At 31.8% G+C, this 16,913-nt stretch overlaps 2 protein-coding genes across 6 annotated transcripts; both read left to right on the top strand.

Moving 5' to 3' along the window:
* The first annotated feature begins 753 nt into the window (after positions 1 to 753).
* Eff (ubiquitin-conjugating enzyme E2 eff) lies at positions 754 to 4,185 on the top strand. Of its 2 annotated transcripts, none has more exons than XM_083105767.1 (6): positions 754 to 1,114; positions 2,509 to 2,572; positions 2,831 to 2,862; positions 3,118 to 3,195; positions 3,274 to 3,379; positions 3,473 to 4,185. In XM_083105767.1, the coding sequence occupies exons 1-6, from the start codon at positions 1,091 to 1,093 to the stop codon at positions 3,610 to 3,612; spliced, it is 444 nt and encodes a 147-aa protein (XP_082961893.1). In that variant the 5' UTR covers positions 754 to 1,090; the 3' UTR covers positions 3,613 to 4,185. The 2 variants fall into 2 exon arrangements, with proteins under 2 accessions (XP_082961893.1, XP_082961892.1); XM_083105766.1 differs by lacking the exon at positions 754 to 1,114 and adding an exon at positions 1,459 to 1,521.
* A 2,611-nt stretch (positions 4,186 to 6,796) lies between these two features.
* LOC145975348 (progestin and adipoQ receptor family member 3) lies at positions 6,797 to 16,511 on the top strand. 4 transcript variants are annotated; one of them, XM_083105764.1, is made up of 9 exons: positions 6,797 to 6,981; positions 8,505 to 8,605; positions 9,591 to 9,773; positions 13,218 to 13,378; positions 13,504 to 13,660; positions 13,743 to 13,895; positions 14,167 to 14,446; positions 14,567 to 14,731; positions 15,099 to 16,511. In XM_083105764.1, the coding sequence occupies exons 3-8, from the start codon at positions 9,630 to 9,632 to the stop codon at positions 14,704 to 14,706; spliced, it is 1,035 nt and encodes a 344-aa protein (XP_082961890.1). In that variant the 5' UTR covers positions 6,797 to 6,981; positions 8,505 to 8,605; positions 9,591 to 9,629; the 3' UTR covers positions 14,707 to 14,731; positions 15,099 to 16,511. The 4 variants fall into 4 exon arrangements, 3 of the variants coding, with proteins under 3 accessions (XP_082961890.1, XP_082961891.1, XP_082961889.1); XR_014439953.1 differs by lacking the exon at positions 8,505 to 8,605 and having other exon boundaries at positions 14,567 to 14,786; XM_083105765.1 differs by lacking the exon at positions 8,505 to 8,605 and having other exon boundaries at positions 6,797 to 7,014.
* Positions 16,512 to 16,913: the final 402 nt, after the last annotated feature.

Raw genomic sequence — 16,913 nt, 5'->3', positions numbered from 1 at the left:
ACATTTTGTTATATCATATATTACATTTTTTATCGAGGAGACTTCGAGTGTTTTATTATCTTAAAGTAGAGATAATAATGTGCGATACTAGTATCACTTGTTGAATGGCATGATACGAGGAATATGAGGAAAATTCGAGAACGTTCTTTCGTAAAAGAACTTTTTACTCCAATGCAAACTTTGGAGGAACCGATTGGCAAATAAAAATTAAAATGCATAGTGCGTAAATAGTGCACACATGTATCATATATTAACTCATTAACTCTCGAAATAAATATTAATTATCTTTTAAAAAATAACAAATATACATTATTAACTCATTAATTCGAAATAAATATTAAATGCCTGTTTTGAAAGGATGTATAACTTCTGAATTTAATTACTAAACATGATAATATGTTTGGAGATATGTGTATATATATATATGTGTCAGTAATTTAATTAAAAAAGCATTAGCTTCAATGTGTGATATATGATAAATGAATAGAAGCCCTCCTTATCGAAGTCAAATGTGTTAAAGCGCTTGAGAATTAGAAATCGATGGACAATCGAGAAAGAGGGAAAGTTTATTCGCCAATATCGCCGGCGCAACATCCTTTACTTTAGATTTTGCTTTCGATACATCGTAATAAAGTCCACACGCATGGAGCGAGATACTCATGTACGCGGAACGTCACGAGCGCGAAACATCACGTTGCGTCATCTGTCGACGATGGTGGATACGAGGTGAAAAAAAGTGCCGCTGATCGCGCCGATAAAAGGAAATCCGCGGTGGCTGCCTTGGCCCGATTGCGAGATTGTAAGGAATAAGCCGTGCCGCGTTGGCGTTTAATTACGACGGTGAAAAGCGTTGCGATAAAAACGCGACGAACGCGACGTGCTACGAGCGTGCGAAATTCATCAGCCCGCGTCCTTCCGCAAGCGAAGCGTCGCGTGTCCACCGTGCGCGATTCGCGACACCGCGCTTGACCAGCGCAGTTGGGCTACGTTTAGAAGGCAGCCATCTTGCAATCCCTAATCAAAGATCCACGGCTAGCGGGTATCGCTGTCTGGTATTGCGGCCAGTTAATATCAACACACACTTCGTCAAATGGCTTTAAAGCGAATTAACAAGGTACGTGGTGACGTTTGTCGGCCGTTCGCACCGCGCTCGCGGCTTAACCGGGCGTTGTCGCGATCCGTGCTCGATTCTACGCCCCTCGACGAGTGCACTCACGTCGAGAGCTAATGCGAGGAGCAATGTGAGCGAACGGGCGAGCATCTCGGCGGCCTGGTCCACCCTCGGGACGGGCTTCCTGGTCGTTGCCCGGCCGTCGAGGACGCGATCATCGGCCGGACGATGACGGAGATGGCGGTCGCGCCAGAGAATAGTCTCTCGCTGTCCCAGCCGGGCTCGGCTGCGGTGACAGTGAGGATCCCGGAGGGATTCTGTGTAGTTTTGTTCCCTGATAGATTACCGGAAGTAACGCGAGAATGTGCATTTTTGTACAATTTGTTCCTGTATTTTATACGCGTGCTCTGGTATATCAACTTGTAATAGGCTCTTGAGATCTCTCTGATGCTCCTTGCTGGGCTTTTGTGTCTTCACACGTATCCCCATATTTCTTGTAGTTCTTGTTGTTCATGAACATTTTTTTTTTTTATTTTTTTTTTATTTCTTGTGATTTGCTGTAAAAATCTCATAGTGTATATTAGTAAATTAGAGTGAATTGCTCGACATAGTGTGTATTCACATTATGAAAGCCAATCATATTTGATTTGTCATTCGTATTATTTATCACAGAATGGACTATGATACCGAGCAACAAAGAGCTTAATTTTAGATTCATCGAGACTGTAAAGTTTAGCGAAAAGTTTCCTCTATTTCTATAACTTGTATTTCATCTTGACTATGGCATTTTGATGTATAATCGTAGAGTTATTCAAACAACATGATATAATAATTATTGATATTTATGTTTTTTAGTTTTATTTTTTATTGTTATAAAGATATTATAGAAGAGATTTTATATAGACAATGAATAAGCTTGATTCGAAAATTGATTCTCTTCATTGTATAGCGACATTTCATCTCTTATCACTATATATATACAAGAATTATCTAGAAGGTTCTATATCTTGTTGAGAAAATGGTACTATATGTGTATATCTGTTTATAAATAGCAAAGCTCTTCTAAGGAATAATGATGCATTATATGCAGGATTATTGCAGTATAACAAGAAAAATAAATATAATTTATATTTATATGGAATATGTAAATTTATTCTAAATATAATTTATATTTATATGGAATATGTAAATTTATTCTAAATATAAATTTACATTTTATATAAATTTATATTCTGTCTCTAATTAAAAAGGGTTTATTCATAATAAAGTATTATATTTCACATTAGTTATAGATTAAGAGATATTAATTAAAATAATAACATATTCATCTTTGAATATTATATATGGAGACATTTTTAGAATTTTTTTAATGTTATTTTTCATTTTTATAATTTCAGGAACTTCAGGACCTTGGTAGAGATCCGCCAGCACAATGCTCGGCTGGACCTGTGGGAGATGATTGTAAGTATCGAACATTTGCTAAATAAATGAAGAACATTTAGAGTAATATAAAATATAAATTATATCGAGATATAAACCAAGTTGTAGATCTCAAGACTTGACATTCCAGAGAAGATCTTACTTGAATTGCATTTTTTAAATATGATTTTTAATTATCTATATATTGAAATTATAATTAAAATATTAAAATAAATATATAACTTATATCATGATTTCATAATTATTTGCATGTAACTATTGAACATAATATTTTTCCAGTATTCCACTGGCAGGCAACTATCATGGGACCAGTAAGTGATATATCCTTATAAATTTTAACATATTTTTAAATTTATTTTGCGTACAAAAGTTTAAAAAATTATTGACTTGCAATTGGCTTGATGATTATATGCTATTTTATATGCTTTGTTTAAATGTTACAATAATATACATTACTCTTTCTCTAAATAGATTACTATCAAATATATACATCATCAGGATCTGGCAATATAAAATTTAATTATAAAATAATACATATTATATATATATATTCAATTTTCTTTCAGCCCGACAGCCCGTATCAAGGAGGAGTATTTTTCCTAACAATACACTTTCCGACAGATTACCCATTCAAACCACCTAAGGTACATAACACTGTAAAAGTGAGACTTTTACGGAAATAAATTTGCCAGTTCTAATTCTTTACTTTTAATTGCTTACAGGTCGCATTTACGACTAGAATTTATCATCCTAATATCAACAGTAATGGAAGTATTTGTTTGGATATTCTAAGATCGCAATGGTCTCCGGCACTCACTATATCAAAGGGTATGTGTATTCTCTCCAAATTGTATTTGAAAATATTTATTTTATATAAATGACACTGTCTAACCTAACCTAACATTATTGATTACTTTCCAGTGTTATTGTCAATATGCTCTTTGCTGTGTGATCCAAATCCAGATGACCCGTTGGTACCAGAGATAGCCAGGATATACAAAACCGACAGGGAGAAGTACAATGAATTGGCACGTGAATGGACGCGCAAGTATGCCATGTGATGCGCCAATCTCCGTTGACTTCAACATCCAAACACCACCAAGAAACAGCCCCAGCCTATTGCCACTTACGCATCAGCACCGATTGAAATTAGCTATGGCTCGTATACTTTTAAACTTTTAAGTCAGTATTCGGGCTCGAGGAATCCTCAGGCAAACGTGATCGATCTGAACTTCCCACGACTCGGGAAGCCCCGCGAATATTAAGATATTGCCGCAATGGCAATTAAGGCAATTTTGAAGGTGGTCACCCAGCATTATATACACTGAATCAGATAACAAAAACTTGTCCGCTTTGTTTTTCATAAATAAAAAAAATGGAAGTAACATATAGGAGAGTGAAAGTAGGATTTGTATTTAAATCTAATAGACTTGATTTCGAATAATTGTGCTTATAATAATTGTAATATTACGATACCTACTTTCTCAGTGGAAATGGAAACTTTGAACTGATAGCACATCGATTGTTAGTCTTAACGCAAGTGAGCAATGTTTGCCCGTCCCTTGGAACAATGTGGTCACTCTTTTGTAAGACTGGGCTATATATATATATATATAAATATTACTGAAACTGTACGTGTATGCTTTGTTCAATTATTAAAATTCCTTATACCTGACAAATTCTACGAGTAACTCGAAATCTGTGCTTTTGGTTCCTGTGTGTGTGTGTGTAGTAATTTAATTATGCATATCGGCAGATGGCAACCGTGCGATTTTAAGTAATCGGAAGTATATGCAAATGCTAAATATAAAAAACATAATTATTTGATCTTTAGCATATGTACCTGCAATTTCGTGGGTTTTCACTATGTAATTTATCAGAGATAACAAGAGTGAATTGCTCGTGTCACGAATTTCTTTCGATTGTCAGTTTTCAAGCTGATATGAGGAACTGTTAGTGTCACTATTTATCAACAAGGATAAGTTCCGATTATTTAAAAATTCATATATAAATCGTATTATTAATTAGATGACAAATATGTTGACGACGTGAGAAGATTGCCATCGGATTCCTAAAATCTCGGCAATTCGTATTTCGTCTCGTACTATAGTACATAAATACACATTATTAAGATGTGCGTTATGCGCGTATTGCGAGTCAGGAATTCCTATTACATTCATCATCCGTCGCGACATTAGTTTATTTGCATCGATACTTTTACTGCTGTTTTGCGTGCAGATTTGCATTTGTTTAAACGGCAATTTTTTATTATTATTATTTTAATTTAGTCCTTATAATAATTGCTCCTTTCTCTCGGTATTTTTTCTTCTTTCATCCACAATATAAATTGGCGACATAAGAGATCACACTACATTCTGTTGGACAAAAACGATAGATTAAAATAAAATCTTATTTAAACATTGCAACTTCAATATTATATTTCTAATATATTGTGGCTGTAAGAGTAAAGTTATGCGATTATATATTATTTCTTAAAAAAACCTAGCTATATACAAAATGAACAAAATGTGTTATTAAAATGTGAAATGTCATTCAGCGAGATAGTTTGTTTAAGATTATATAAACTACATAATTGCACTACTTGATGGTGCTAGCAATGTGTTTTGGCTTCTAAACATAGATAAATAAAATCTGATACGTCATGAAATACAATTACTTAATTAGTGCGTAAGTAAAATGACTTTGTCTTGCGAAAACATGTAAAGCACGCGTTATAACGAAGCGTCTCGATGTAATCGGTGCTTAAATATGGCAAGCTGATGGGGCGACTAAAGGAATCTAGAGAAGACACATAAACACAATACACATACGCAACACATACACAAAATCGATTAGTATGTAATACGGCGGCCCGCTGTTTACGCCGACCTTGTCTCATACGAACGTGTATTTGCTGTAATTTAATTACAAGTAAACACGTCGAATCTGATATTTAAAAGTTATAGTCCTCAAAGAAAATTGATCATCGTTCACCTCTAGTAGAGAAGATGACTCTATTCATGTGTATAATTAATTATTACTACCGCAATAATGAACATTTTTAATAACTTATCTTGTGTATATTTTAGCATTAGCCCTTTATATAATAAAGTCCACATGATGATAAGGTAATAGCGAATGTTTTTTATCTTCGCGGCCAATCACAGATTTGAACGGGCGCATGATGAGCCGATGATGTGATACATTAGCCGTATATGTCTCACGTTATATATTTATCATATACTTACCGTTTACAAGATGTATAATTGAGGATTCGTGCCGAAATTGCAAAAATACCATATCGATACCTGCCTCATTCGAAAGTCTTAATCATCCATAACCACGTATCTTTCCTAAATCTTCAATGTCAGCACGAAGCGATCTATGTGAAAGTAACATGAAACTGATGTATACTGCTAAAAATTTTGTTGCACGCGATCTTTAATGAAAAATTTCTTTCTGCTCGAAAATGATGGAGAAAGTTTTGCTGAAACTATAATTAAATAAATATTTAAAGAATGTAAGAGAGATGTATATGGAAAGAGACATCATGATTAATGATCGAATAATCCGTTATTAAATAAATTTATTTTATTCAAATGAGACAAAAAAGAACAGTTTTCATAAATGTCAAACTAGAAATTTCGTACAACTTTTATAAAAGAATGTTTCGAGGAACATTGAAAATAAAGGTATAAAATAATAAATGAGAAAGAAATCTCCAAGAAAAATCTTAGCAAGATAATCTCTGTAAATACATAAAAAGCAATACGCATACTAATGATAAAAACTAGATCTTTGTAAATTGATCTTATATAATCATGTACCATATTTACATACATATGTGTGTGTTTAATATTGCGAGAATGTTACGATATTGAAAGATAACGCAAAGACTTTCGGTGATCAGCCGATCCCGAACCTCGGAGAATGAGCAGACACTCGCTATCCGAGCAACAGTGAAAGTATTCATGCGTTCCCCTTTATATCTGGAACACGCGAGGGGGACTCGAGCGGTTCCTGAGCGTGTGTTCCTCACACGGCACGCATCGAGAGCGACCCTGGCTGACGTCGTGCTCGTCGCCACCGCCGTCGATGTCGTCGTCGCCTCCGCCTCCGCCGCCGCCGCCGCCACCGCCGTCGCCGCCGCCGCCGTCGTCACCACCGCCGCCGCCGCCGCCGCCGCCGCCGTCGCCGCCGCCGTCGCCGCCACCGTCACCGCCACCGTCACCGCCACCGTCACCGCCGTTCACTGCCAGTGTTCTCGCCGCGCTCAGTGCGGTCGATCGTGTTGCGATTTAATACATGGTGCAGACTCGCACATGCGAGGAATTTGCCAATGTGCCGATAGGACATAGGCCAACCACGAGACTTCGATGTGACTCCGCTTCTTCGACTATCTGCAAAACTGTCGATTATCGTTCTTCAGGGTACGTGCTCGTTGTAAGCGTTAATTGATGCGGGTAAATCAATTTGAAAATTATTTCGATAAAATTAATCGATCATTATGGGAGATAATTTTTTATTTATAAATATTCAAAGTATTAATTAACTTTATTTGACAATCAAATTAAGCAGATTTTAAAAGAAAATTTCTCCTTTATTTTCATAAAGGAGAAATTTATAATAAAAATAAGCATAAAACTCAGTATATAGTAAAGTATTGCAACCACCTTTTATAGAAAAAAAATATGAAAATAGTTATTGAAAATATTTTAATAATAGACTTGCAATGAATATCATCAATTAATGATAAATTAATTAAATATTTTTTTTTATATTGCATGCGCATGCAGATCGATTTGTACTGACAATGAGAAAATCTCGTCTTTTCACAAGTCTCGTATTATGTTTAAACTTACATTGAATTGAAGGGAAGTTGGGATGTGTATGTATGTATGAATAATTAATACAGTGGCAAACAAACGCTGCATCGAAGTTAGCACTGAATGCATATCTCGCTCGATGAATTCAATGTCATCTTGTTCTCGAAGCAATGCTTTATAGTAGTAGGACTTTGTCCCCATACAGGTGAGGAAGTGATAACGTAAAACCGATGAATGATTTAATAACTCTGCGCTTATAGTTCGTTTAACTTAATCTATCATGAATACCATAATGATACACACGTAATAGAGAAGTATTTACTGTGCTATCTTTTCACGATTATTCAATTTATTGTCAATTGTTAAATTGAGAAATTTGTTGCGTACAATAGCACTAAGAAGAGAATAATTTTAATTTAATTAATAAACATACATATGTAGAACGCTACATAAATCAATCAAATTTAACGACACGCATCTTTATCTATTTTACAGATTGTAGAATCATGTTATTAAACGATATTATTTGTTTCTTCTTAATTGTTCACAAAATAATAAGTGCACTATCCATTGTACAGCATAATTAATTACTCATTAAGTAATAAATATATATGCAAATGTATATGTGTAAAGTTTATCTGCTGAAATGCAGCTTTCAATATTAGCAATGATCTGCAATTTTACATATAGGTTTTATGGAAATCTTGATGAAAAACGAAGATTTATTAAGATTGTGTTTCATATTCATATTTATTTATTTACGAAGAGATATAAATATATTTAGTAGGTTAATGCGTAAATTTCTTAGACATTGATTTTTTTAAACAGATCGTATAAATATTAAAATAGATTAAAATTGGAAAAATTTAATTTATTAAATTAATAGCATATATAATTTTCATGTAAATATGCGATATATATTTTATTTATGGACATTATATGTATCATTATTTTTGCATTGATCTAACATTCACTTTTGCATCATTATTATTATCGCAAAACACAAATAAATAAATGAGAAACCGTGTATTATGTAGGAAAAATCGAAACTAGAATTGTATGAATTGTTACGTAGACATGCTATACTTCCTGCTCGTATAATGGTGAAAATATAATTTGTACGATAGTGCTTTTCACCGGGTGCAGACGTACAATCTCAACGGACTCCAAAGAGCGCCTTCAACTTTCTCATAGATCAGACGTCGCGTGACGTAGAGAGAGTGAACAGGTATCTCCTTCTTTCCTCTCACATGGAGTCCAGATAAAAAGACAACTAGGACAACGCGAATCTTGGGGCACGCTTTTTTGCTCGCTCTTGACACTATCCGCGCGGTGTTGTATGTTGACACTTGCACATATTTCCATCTTATTTCCGTTCGGGTTAATTAACGATTCGAAATTCGTACATAAAATTTCAGTCTAATATTCTTTCGGCATAACCGCAAGATTTCTAATCTTTCGATTACAGGCAAGCGCTTGAAAGTTAGTTGCGCGCTTTTTAATTTTCTTCTTGCGCAGTATTATATTTTTTCTCTTTGCAAGAAATCTCTCTCGACGATGTACCGATTTTTTATCCAGGCGCAAGGAAATTCGTTTCCATTTAGACCGCATCGCGTAAGAAAGCGTTTGTAATGGTTCTTGCTTACCTTCTATTTGCGTGGGGCAATCTTTTTTTGAGAAAGCGCACCAACGTTACGCGAAAAAATAAATCTTGCAAATCCGAATCTTTCAAAATTTCATAATATATGTATAATAAAAAATATAATAAAATTTCATAATATAGTAAAACCAAGGACATACATATATAACAAACAACTTTGAATTTTGCTTGAATAACTGTTAGAAATGATTAAATTATTAGATTATTTATTACATTTCTCTAAATATACATATTGATTATAGAACAATAATAATATCTTTAAAGACTTGCTATTAAATTCAGCTCCAAAATCAAGTTCCAAAATTCTCTTAAATTTAAAATACAAATGCATATACACATCTTTTCGAGATATTTTACATGCGTTTAATCTCAGTCTCTCTCGCAAGTATAATTGTTTAAATTCTAGCGTGTCTTTAATTCTACATCGTGTTTCAAATGAAGATTATATGTTTGGACGAGTCTCAATCTTTGATAGTTGTATTATCATGAATACTATTGTAACAAACAGTCATCTTTAATCTTTCTCTATCATTATTATATCTCTCTTTCACAGGAAGCAGGTGTTACATAAAAGGTCCACGCTGTTTGAACGATGAAACTACTTGCAGGCGTAGAGGAGGTTAGCGACCACTGTGAAAAAGAGTCTAATAATGGTCAACTGCACAACAATAATAGTCATGAAAAGCAATCTGCGACAGAATTGGTTAAAGAAGCAAGCAAGCCGCTCGTCAACAAGGTCAGTCAATGTCCTATATGCATTGCATTGCACAAGACTTTAATTAAATTCAAAATAAATTAAAAATAATTGAGGAAAAAAGAATAAATTTGAGAAACAGTATAAAAAGGAATTAAAAGCAAAGGTGAATAAATCTCATGCGATTATGCGGCGATATACGTCACGCGAATTTCGTATGCTACTGTAAATGAAGGACATTACTAGTAATAGTATACTTTGTAAAAAATTGCGAGCAATCGATAAATTGTTTCTAGAAACTAGAACTTCAACTCATGTAAAGAGGCTATTACAGTTAATATGCTCTATTTCTTGTCAGAGTCATTTGCTTCCGTTTTATAAATTAAAGACATGTAGACTTCTAGATTTTGCACGACTATATAATTTCTTCTTTTCCTGTGTATATATTCCAAACTATATAATTTCTTCTTTTCCTGTGTATATATTCCAAAAAAAATCGACAGAATTTTTATCCTCATCGTTGGAAAAACTCGACATTTTAAATAACAATTAATTTAAATAATAAATAATAAATAATTTTTATTTTGCAAATAAATAAAACATTAATTATTTGTGGTGTATAGTAGAAATGCATTAACATGTGTTAGATTGCTAGATTATAAGTCACGATAGTTAAAGACAATTGATCGTTAATTATTCGGTGAGTATCTATTACGCGAAAAGTGTATTGTCCTTCAAAATTATATTCCGCAAAATCTGAATATTCGATCATTATTCTATTTTAGCCGCAATGATAAACGTTCTAATCGCAATGGATATTGCCAATGCAACGACGAGAATCGATTTCGCTAGTTATGAACTTATGCGGCCGCGAGAGGAAAGCAGACGTAAACTTGACACAGTCGGATGAAAGGCAGGTCCCGTTGTGGCCTACTTACCGCATTTGTATCTTCGAAAAATGTAGTATAACTAAAACGTTCTTTATCTACATCCTCGTCTGTAATTCTTTGCGAATCACTAGGAGCGTATCTTAACTCGCTTTCTCGAAACATCTTCAATTTACTCGAATGATTTTGTGTTTTCACATGATATTAATCATTACAGGACCGTATTCTGAATTAAACAAATAAATAATCGAATTAATATTGGATAAGTCAATTATTATTTAATCAAATTCGATACTTTCGATATTATTAGATTTAAATTCTATACATTAGATTTATATTTAGAAATACATATAATTGAATATCTCTTTGCAATTTATGCGACTATTTTAATTTCTCTATTAGAATAATACATATATTGGAGCAAGAGAGAGAGAGAGAATTTTAGCTCTATTCTATTATTATCTAATTATAACAAAAAATCATTTAGAAATTAAAAGAATTTATATAAGTCAACAATTATAAATAATTAAGTCAGATTAAAAAAGAAACTTATTGTATCGTAAAATCATATCACATCCATTGTTGGTGAGACAGTTTACATTGCTGAGGAATGCAACGAATGAAAGCAATGAAAGCACTTCGTATTGTTCAGAATATTATGAGTGCAACGAAGCGTTCTTTTCTTTTACGTAAGATATGTACTTACTATTGAAATCTAGATTCGATTACGTGCGCGTAAGATAAAAAACTAGAATATTATTTCTTATTCTGTTCAATATTGTCTTGTTCATTATTGTTCAATGTAATGTGTAATTGTTTTATACGCAAATATTACTGGCGGTGTATCTGTTAATAGATTTTCTGCTTCCAGCAAATTCTTGCAATATATTAAAGCATTAGTTAATGAGTTTTTCATATCATCATCCTTCCGGAGGCTCGACGATTCGGGGTTTGATGATTCTACGTTTTCACTGGTACTCGGTTCTTGCATTTTTAAAAAACTTCACTTTTCGCATACGATGTTCCGAACTAGCTCTTGATCAATTTGAATGAACTCAACGGTCTAAAAACCGTTGCAAGGACCCCAGTCACAAAGAAACCGTCTTTTGATTAGGTCAAGTTAGATAGATTAGTGAACATCACACAATAACATAGATATCCTTACTCACAGATATCCTTACTAAGAAGCACACAATAAGATACCTTTATCAAGAAGGGAACTTTCTATTTATTAATATACGTTTAATAATGCAAGAATAAAAATCGTGGCGAAAGTAAAAAATGATTAAAATTTTTTTTTGCATAGCAAATAAATTTTAATTAAATAATGTTTATTGTCTAAAAAACAATGACTTACTGATTAACAATGATTATTATTCATAATTATTACTTCTCATTGCATAGCAAATAAGATCAATGAGTTTTAAATGTAATAATTTAATAATTAAATTAATTTGTTAAAATAATAAAAATATATAGTAATTCGCTTCAATGTAGATAAAAAAAAATTCAAAAGTAAGATTTAAAATTTAAGCGAGACGCGCAGCGTACTCATCAGGCGCCTTACTGTTCGATACATAACGAACACGTAAATTTTGAAACGCGTTTTTCTCGCGAATACTTGAAAGGTGCATCGTATTACTTTACGACGAATTAGTGGGAGGGTAGAACTATAATATATATTAAGTTCAGCGAAATCGGTGATTCCACTGTCTGGTGTTCCCCTTGTTAGACTGTATTAGAGATAAAGATTCCTAACTAAAATAAAAAATACATACATAATAAATACATATTACACACACACACACACACACACACACACACACACACACACACACACACACACACACACACATATACACATATAATATTTAAAAAATATTTTTTCATTTGATTCCATGAATATGATTAATTTATATTATTTTTGTCTGATTTTATGGAAACTTTCTTTATATAATTCATGTAATACATTATTATAATATTTACAGTTGTAAAAGTTGTAAAACTAGAGCTTACATAAGTATTCTATATATGATTTTATAACTTCTGCGATAAGTTGTGAACAAAGAGCGCGCAAATAATTTTCCTTTGATAACTTGAAAGTAACAGAATATTCAATCTAATCATTAATATGTATATACTGAAAATATATTCATTCAAAATTTTACTTTTTAATAGCAACTTTGAAGCTTTTAAAAAAAATGTATTAAGTCTTTTAATATATACTATAATATATTATATTAAATTATTATATATATATTAAACGCACACATATCACTATCTGAACATAAAAGTCCAACATAAATTAAAAGTTTGGAAAACACCGTACAAAATAAACGTTTAAAACTTTAGATATTTCCCTTTGATTTTGTATTCGGACATATTGAATATATATATATATATATATATATATATATATATATATATATACATTATTGAATATTATATATATATAATATATATATATATTCAATATGTCCGAACACAAAATCAAAGGAAAATATCTAAAGTTTTAAACGTTTATTTTGAAACATACGTGTATATATATATATATATATATATATATATACGTATGTTTCAATTTTCCGTTTTCGAATAGGTATGTGACAAATCGACAGCCAAGAAAAAAGTTGTACCGGAAGAGGAAGAAGATATGAGACGATTGCTCCCGTTTGAAGAGGCACCCAAATTTCTTCAATATAATCCTTACATTCTGCGTGGTTATCGAGGCTGCTTGACCACCAAACTATGCGTCGAAAGGTTGAGTTTAATGTTCCTTAACTCATAAGTGGGTAATAAACGGGCTTCGAAGATAATGGACATACGTACATATTTTGACGCGGATGACAGCATGCGCTTTTTCACGGAAACATTGCGTTTTGTAGCATATTTTGGTGGACAAACGAAACCGTGAATATATGGAGTCACATCTTTGGTTGGATGCTCTTCTTTGGTCTGACCCTATATGATCTCTGTCTTCTGAATATTCACGCGCCGTTCAGTGACAAAATAATCGTGTCTCTGCTCCTTCTTTGTTTTCAGGTAAGAAAATCTATAGAATGTAAAAAAAATATTTTCGTTGTAAGACGTACATAGCGAAATGAATAAATAAAATTGCCTTTAGATATGTATGATCCTTTCGTCTGTATATCACACGTTTTCGTGTCGAAGCGAAAAGGACTATTGGTGCTTCTTATCCTTCGATTTGTTCGGTATTGCTCTGAGCATGCTGTCAATCTATTTGTCTGGTGTCTATTATGCCTTTTGGTGTCACAAGGTAAAGCGTGCATATAATTTTTATCTAATTATTATATCAACAATCTCATGCAAAACTTTAGGTATTTAAAAAAATTTATTATAAATATAAGTATATATATAATACATTATATTAAATTATATATATATATATATATATATATATATATATATATATATATCATTTTTGTATTTGAATACTTAAAAAAATATTTAAAATATTTCTATAATTCCATATTATATTAACGCGATCGATAAATTAAGCTGATTTCAAATCAATGAATTTTTTACAGGAATTACAATGGTTCTACCTGATAACTGTTCTCGCAATCTTCATTTTCGCAATGATACTGCAAATACCGAGTCTGAACATCAACGGTAACATTAAGCTAGCTGTATTTGTGTGCTGGGCGATATATGGAGTGCTGCCAACGCTGCATTGGACCATCGCGATGGGCGGCTTTGATAATCCGATCGTTAACTTGCTCATCCCGAGAGTGATAGGAATGTACATTATTAATGCAATAGCGTTCGCGTTCTACATGTTCAAGATACCCGAACGTTTTTGTCCAGGTAATTATTAACGATTACCTTATCGATTATCGTAATAGCATTATTACGACATAATTCATTAAATAGTAAAATAACTGTACATTGTCATATGTCGAAATAAATAATATGCCTTTATCATAGGTTGGGTAGACTATGTTGGTTCGTCGCATCAATGGTGGCATGCATTGGTCGTGCTAGCCCTTTATTACTGGCATAACAGCGGAATGCTTTATGTGGAATATAGAATGAATCATGGGTGTCCAAGCAGTAGGCCATTATGACATACAGACTCTGACGGCCAGCCAGGTACGTGAAATGATAAACATAATTCAATACCAGTTCAACCAGTTGCGACTACTAGGCAAGTACCGTAAATTGCGTTTAACCACATTTTCGCAATATCAAGTATAGTTCTCTCTCCAGTCGTGCACAAAAATATCCATTGTATTTTAAATATTTATTATTAAGAAGAAAGAAATGTTAACTCTTTAATACATAAATATTCGTCATATACACACTGTATATTTGAATGAATACTTAAAAGTTGAAGATATATTTCGTGTAAAAAAGTTCATTAATTGTAATATTACCTCGTGAAATTTTAAAATTACTGAAACTACACTGGATTACACTGCAATAAGTTCAAGGTTTACGACTACAAACTCTATTACAGCATCCGTCCTTGCCATGGATTGTGCTTGTATGATGAAGGCTTGGTCGTCTCTGGCGGAACCGCCGTTTTACAGTATCTTAAAGACTACATCTTGCGAGATACAAAACCCACTACGAGCATACGCATATCGATAATTTCGATATGCTTTTAGGAAATATAGATTGCGATTTTTAAATGAAAAAAAATATTTGAATATTATTTCCAATGTTCTCTAGCTCAATTTATATTCATTCAACATCATTATTTAAACTTATTTTGCAAGAGTATAAATGATATAAATGAAGGATAAATGATTTTATCCTAAATCGTGTTTTTTTTCCCTTAATAGCAAGTCCTTAATCCTAGCAGGATTAAAAACCAATCAATATTAATTAATTAATCAGTGTCATTAAAAACATTCTTTACATTTATTTACATTCCAAATAAAAAATATATTTAATGTTATAAATATAAATCTTTTATATATTACATTTTCTATATAAAGAAATTTTAACTAATTCAATTTATTAAGAGATTTATAAACAAATCTTTAGAAATTATAATAACGAAAAGATGAAATTTTATAGTCCGTCTCTCGCTAGGATTAAGTAAATAAGTAAATCTTAATTTTTAGAGACATATCTTTGTTAGAGTTGTTTGTTCTTCATACATTTCACGGAGACTGGAACGTTTCAATATAAATCAATAAGAATTTAGTGTTTTTTTGTACATCTTTTTATAAATATTTTAAGAATTATATTAGAGATATTTTGAGACATGGGATTTTATTTGACACGTTTTTCCTTCATTAAAATTTACTGATATTCAATGCGTGCAACGTATTTTATAGCGAATTATCAGCGTGACTATTAATAGTACAGAGTGACATTGACGATTGCTTTTGCAATGCAACCAAAATCGGGATGTTATGCAATTTCGCAAACCATCAAACTTCCAACGCGTACTTATGTGTATAATTCGCACATTTTTCAACTCGTGCAAACGTAACAGGCATGCACGTACTAAGCATGCCAACATCAGACACAATACATATATTGTATCTGACTGATTTCAATAAGAATCCCATGTTTTGGAGAAGTAGCCTTTTTACTATTATTTTAATATTATATAAATATATAGATAATAATAGTTGTAATATTGAAATAATGTTGTCCCCTGAATTGTTGAAAAAATATGAAAAAAATATATTTTATTTATAAATAAGAACACACACACATATATATTTTTTCAGCCAAAAAATTCCTTCTTCGTAAAGAAATCTTTATAATGATTTACAAGAATTTAAAAATGAATCAGATGCTTTTTTTAAAGTTATAAAAGTAATATATTTATTTTATATTATATCACCGATATTCTAAATATAGTGTTAAGATGTATTTATTAAGAATATATAAAAAAATCTACTAAATTGTTTATTTGTTTTGCGTTCTTTCATTATTCTATAACTTTATATATTTCATTATAATATTTTTTTACATTTTAAGTTATATAGGAGAAAAAATAAGTTCATAACAAAAAAATAAAAAATAAAATTTTTAAATATTTTTCTTGATTTTGAAAATGATATATATAACGTGATTTATGGCCCCAAAGAACAGATATACAATAAATATAATATTAAATATTAATTACATAAATATGTGCAATAAATAAAATAATAAATATTAATTACAATCATTTTTTTATATAAATATGTTATTAATCATATTATTTTAAATTTTTGAATAATTTAAACCTATTTATTTAATTTTTTTAGACAATGAATAACTCGTGTTACAAAAGACATTACTTTATATATGAAATTCTTTTCTAAAT

The sequence above is a fragment of the Camponotus vicinus genome, unplaced genomic scaffold (assembly GCF_025532165.1).
Source record: "Camponotus vicinus isolate PSW18456_S1 unplaced genomic scaffold, iyCamVici1.0 SCAF_8, whole genome shotgun sequence".
Lineage (NCBI taxonomy): Eukaryota > Metazoa > Arthropoda > Insecta > Hymenoptera > Formicidae > Camponotus > Camponotus vicinus.
This window is presented reverse-complemented; position numbering and strand designations above follow the sequence as displayed.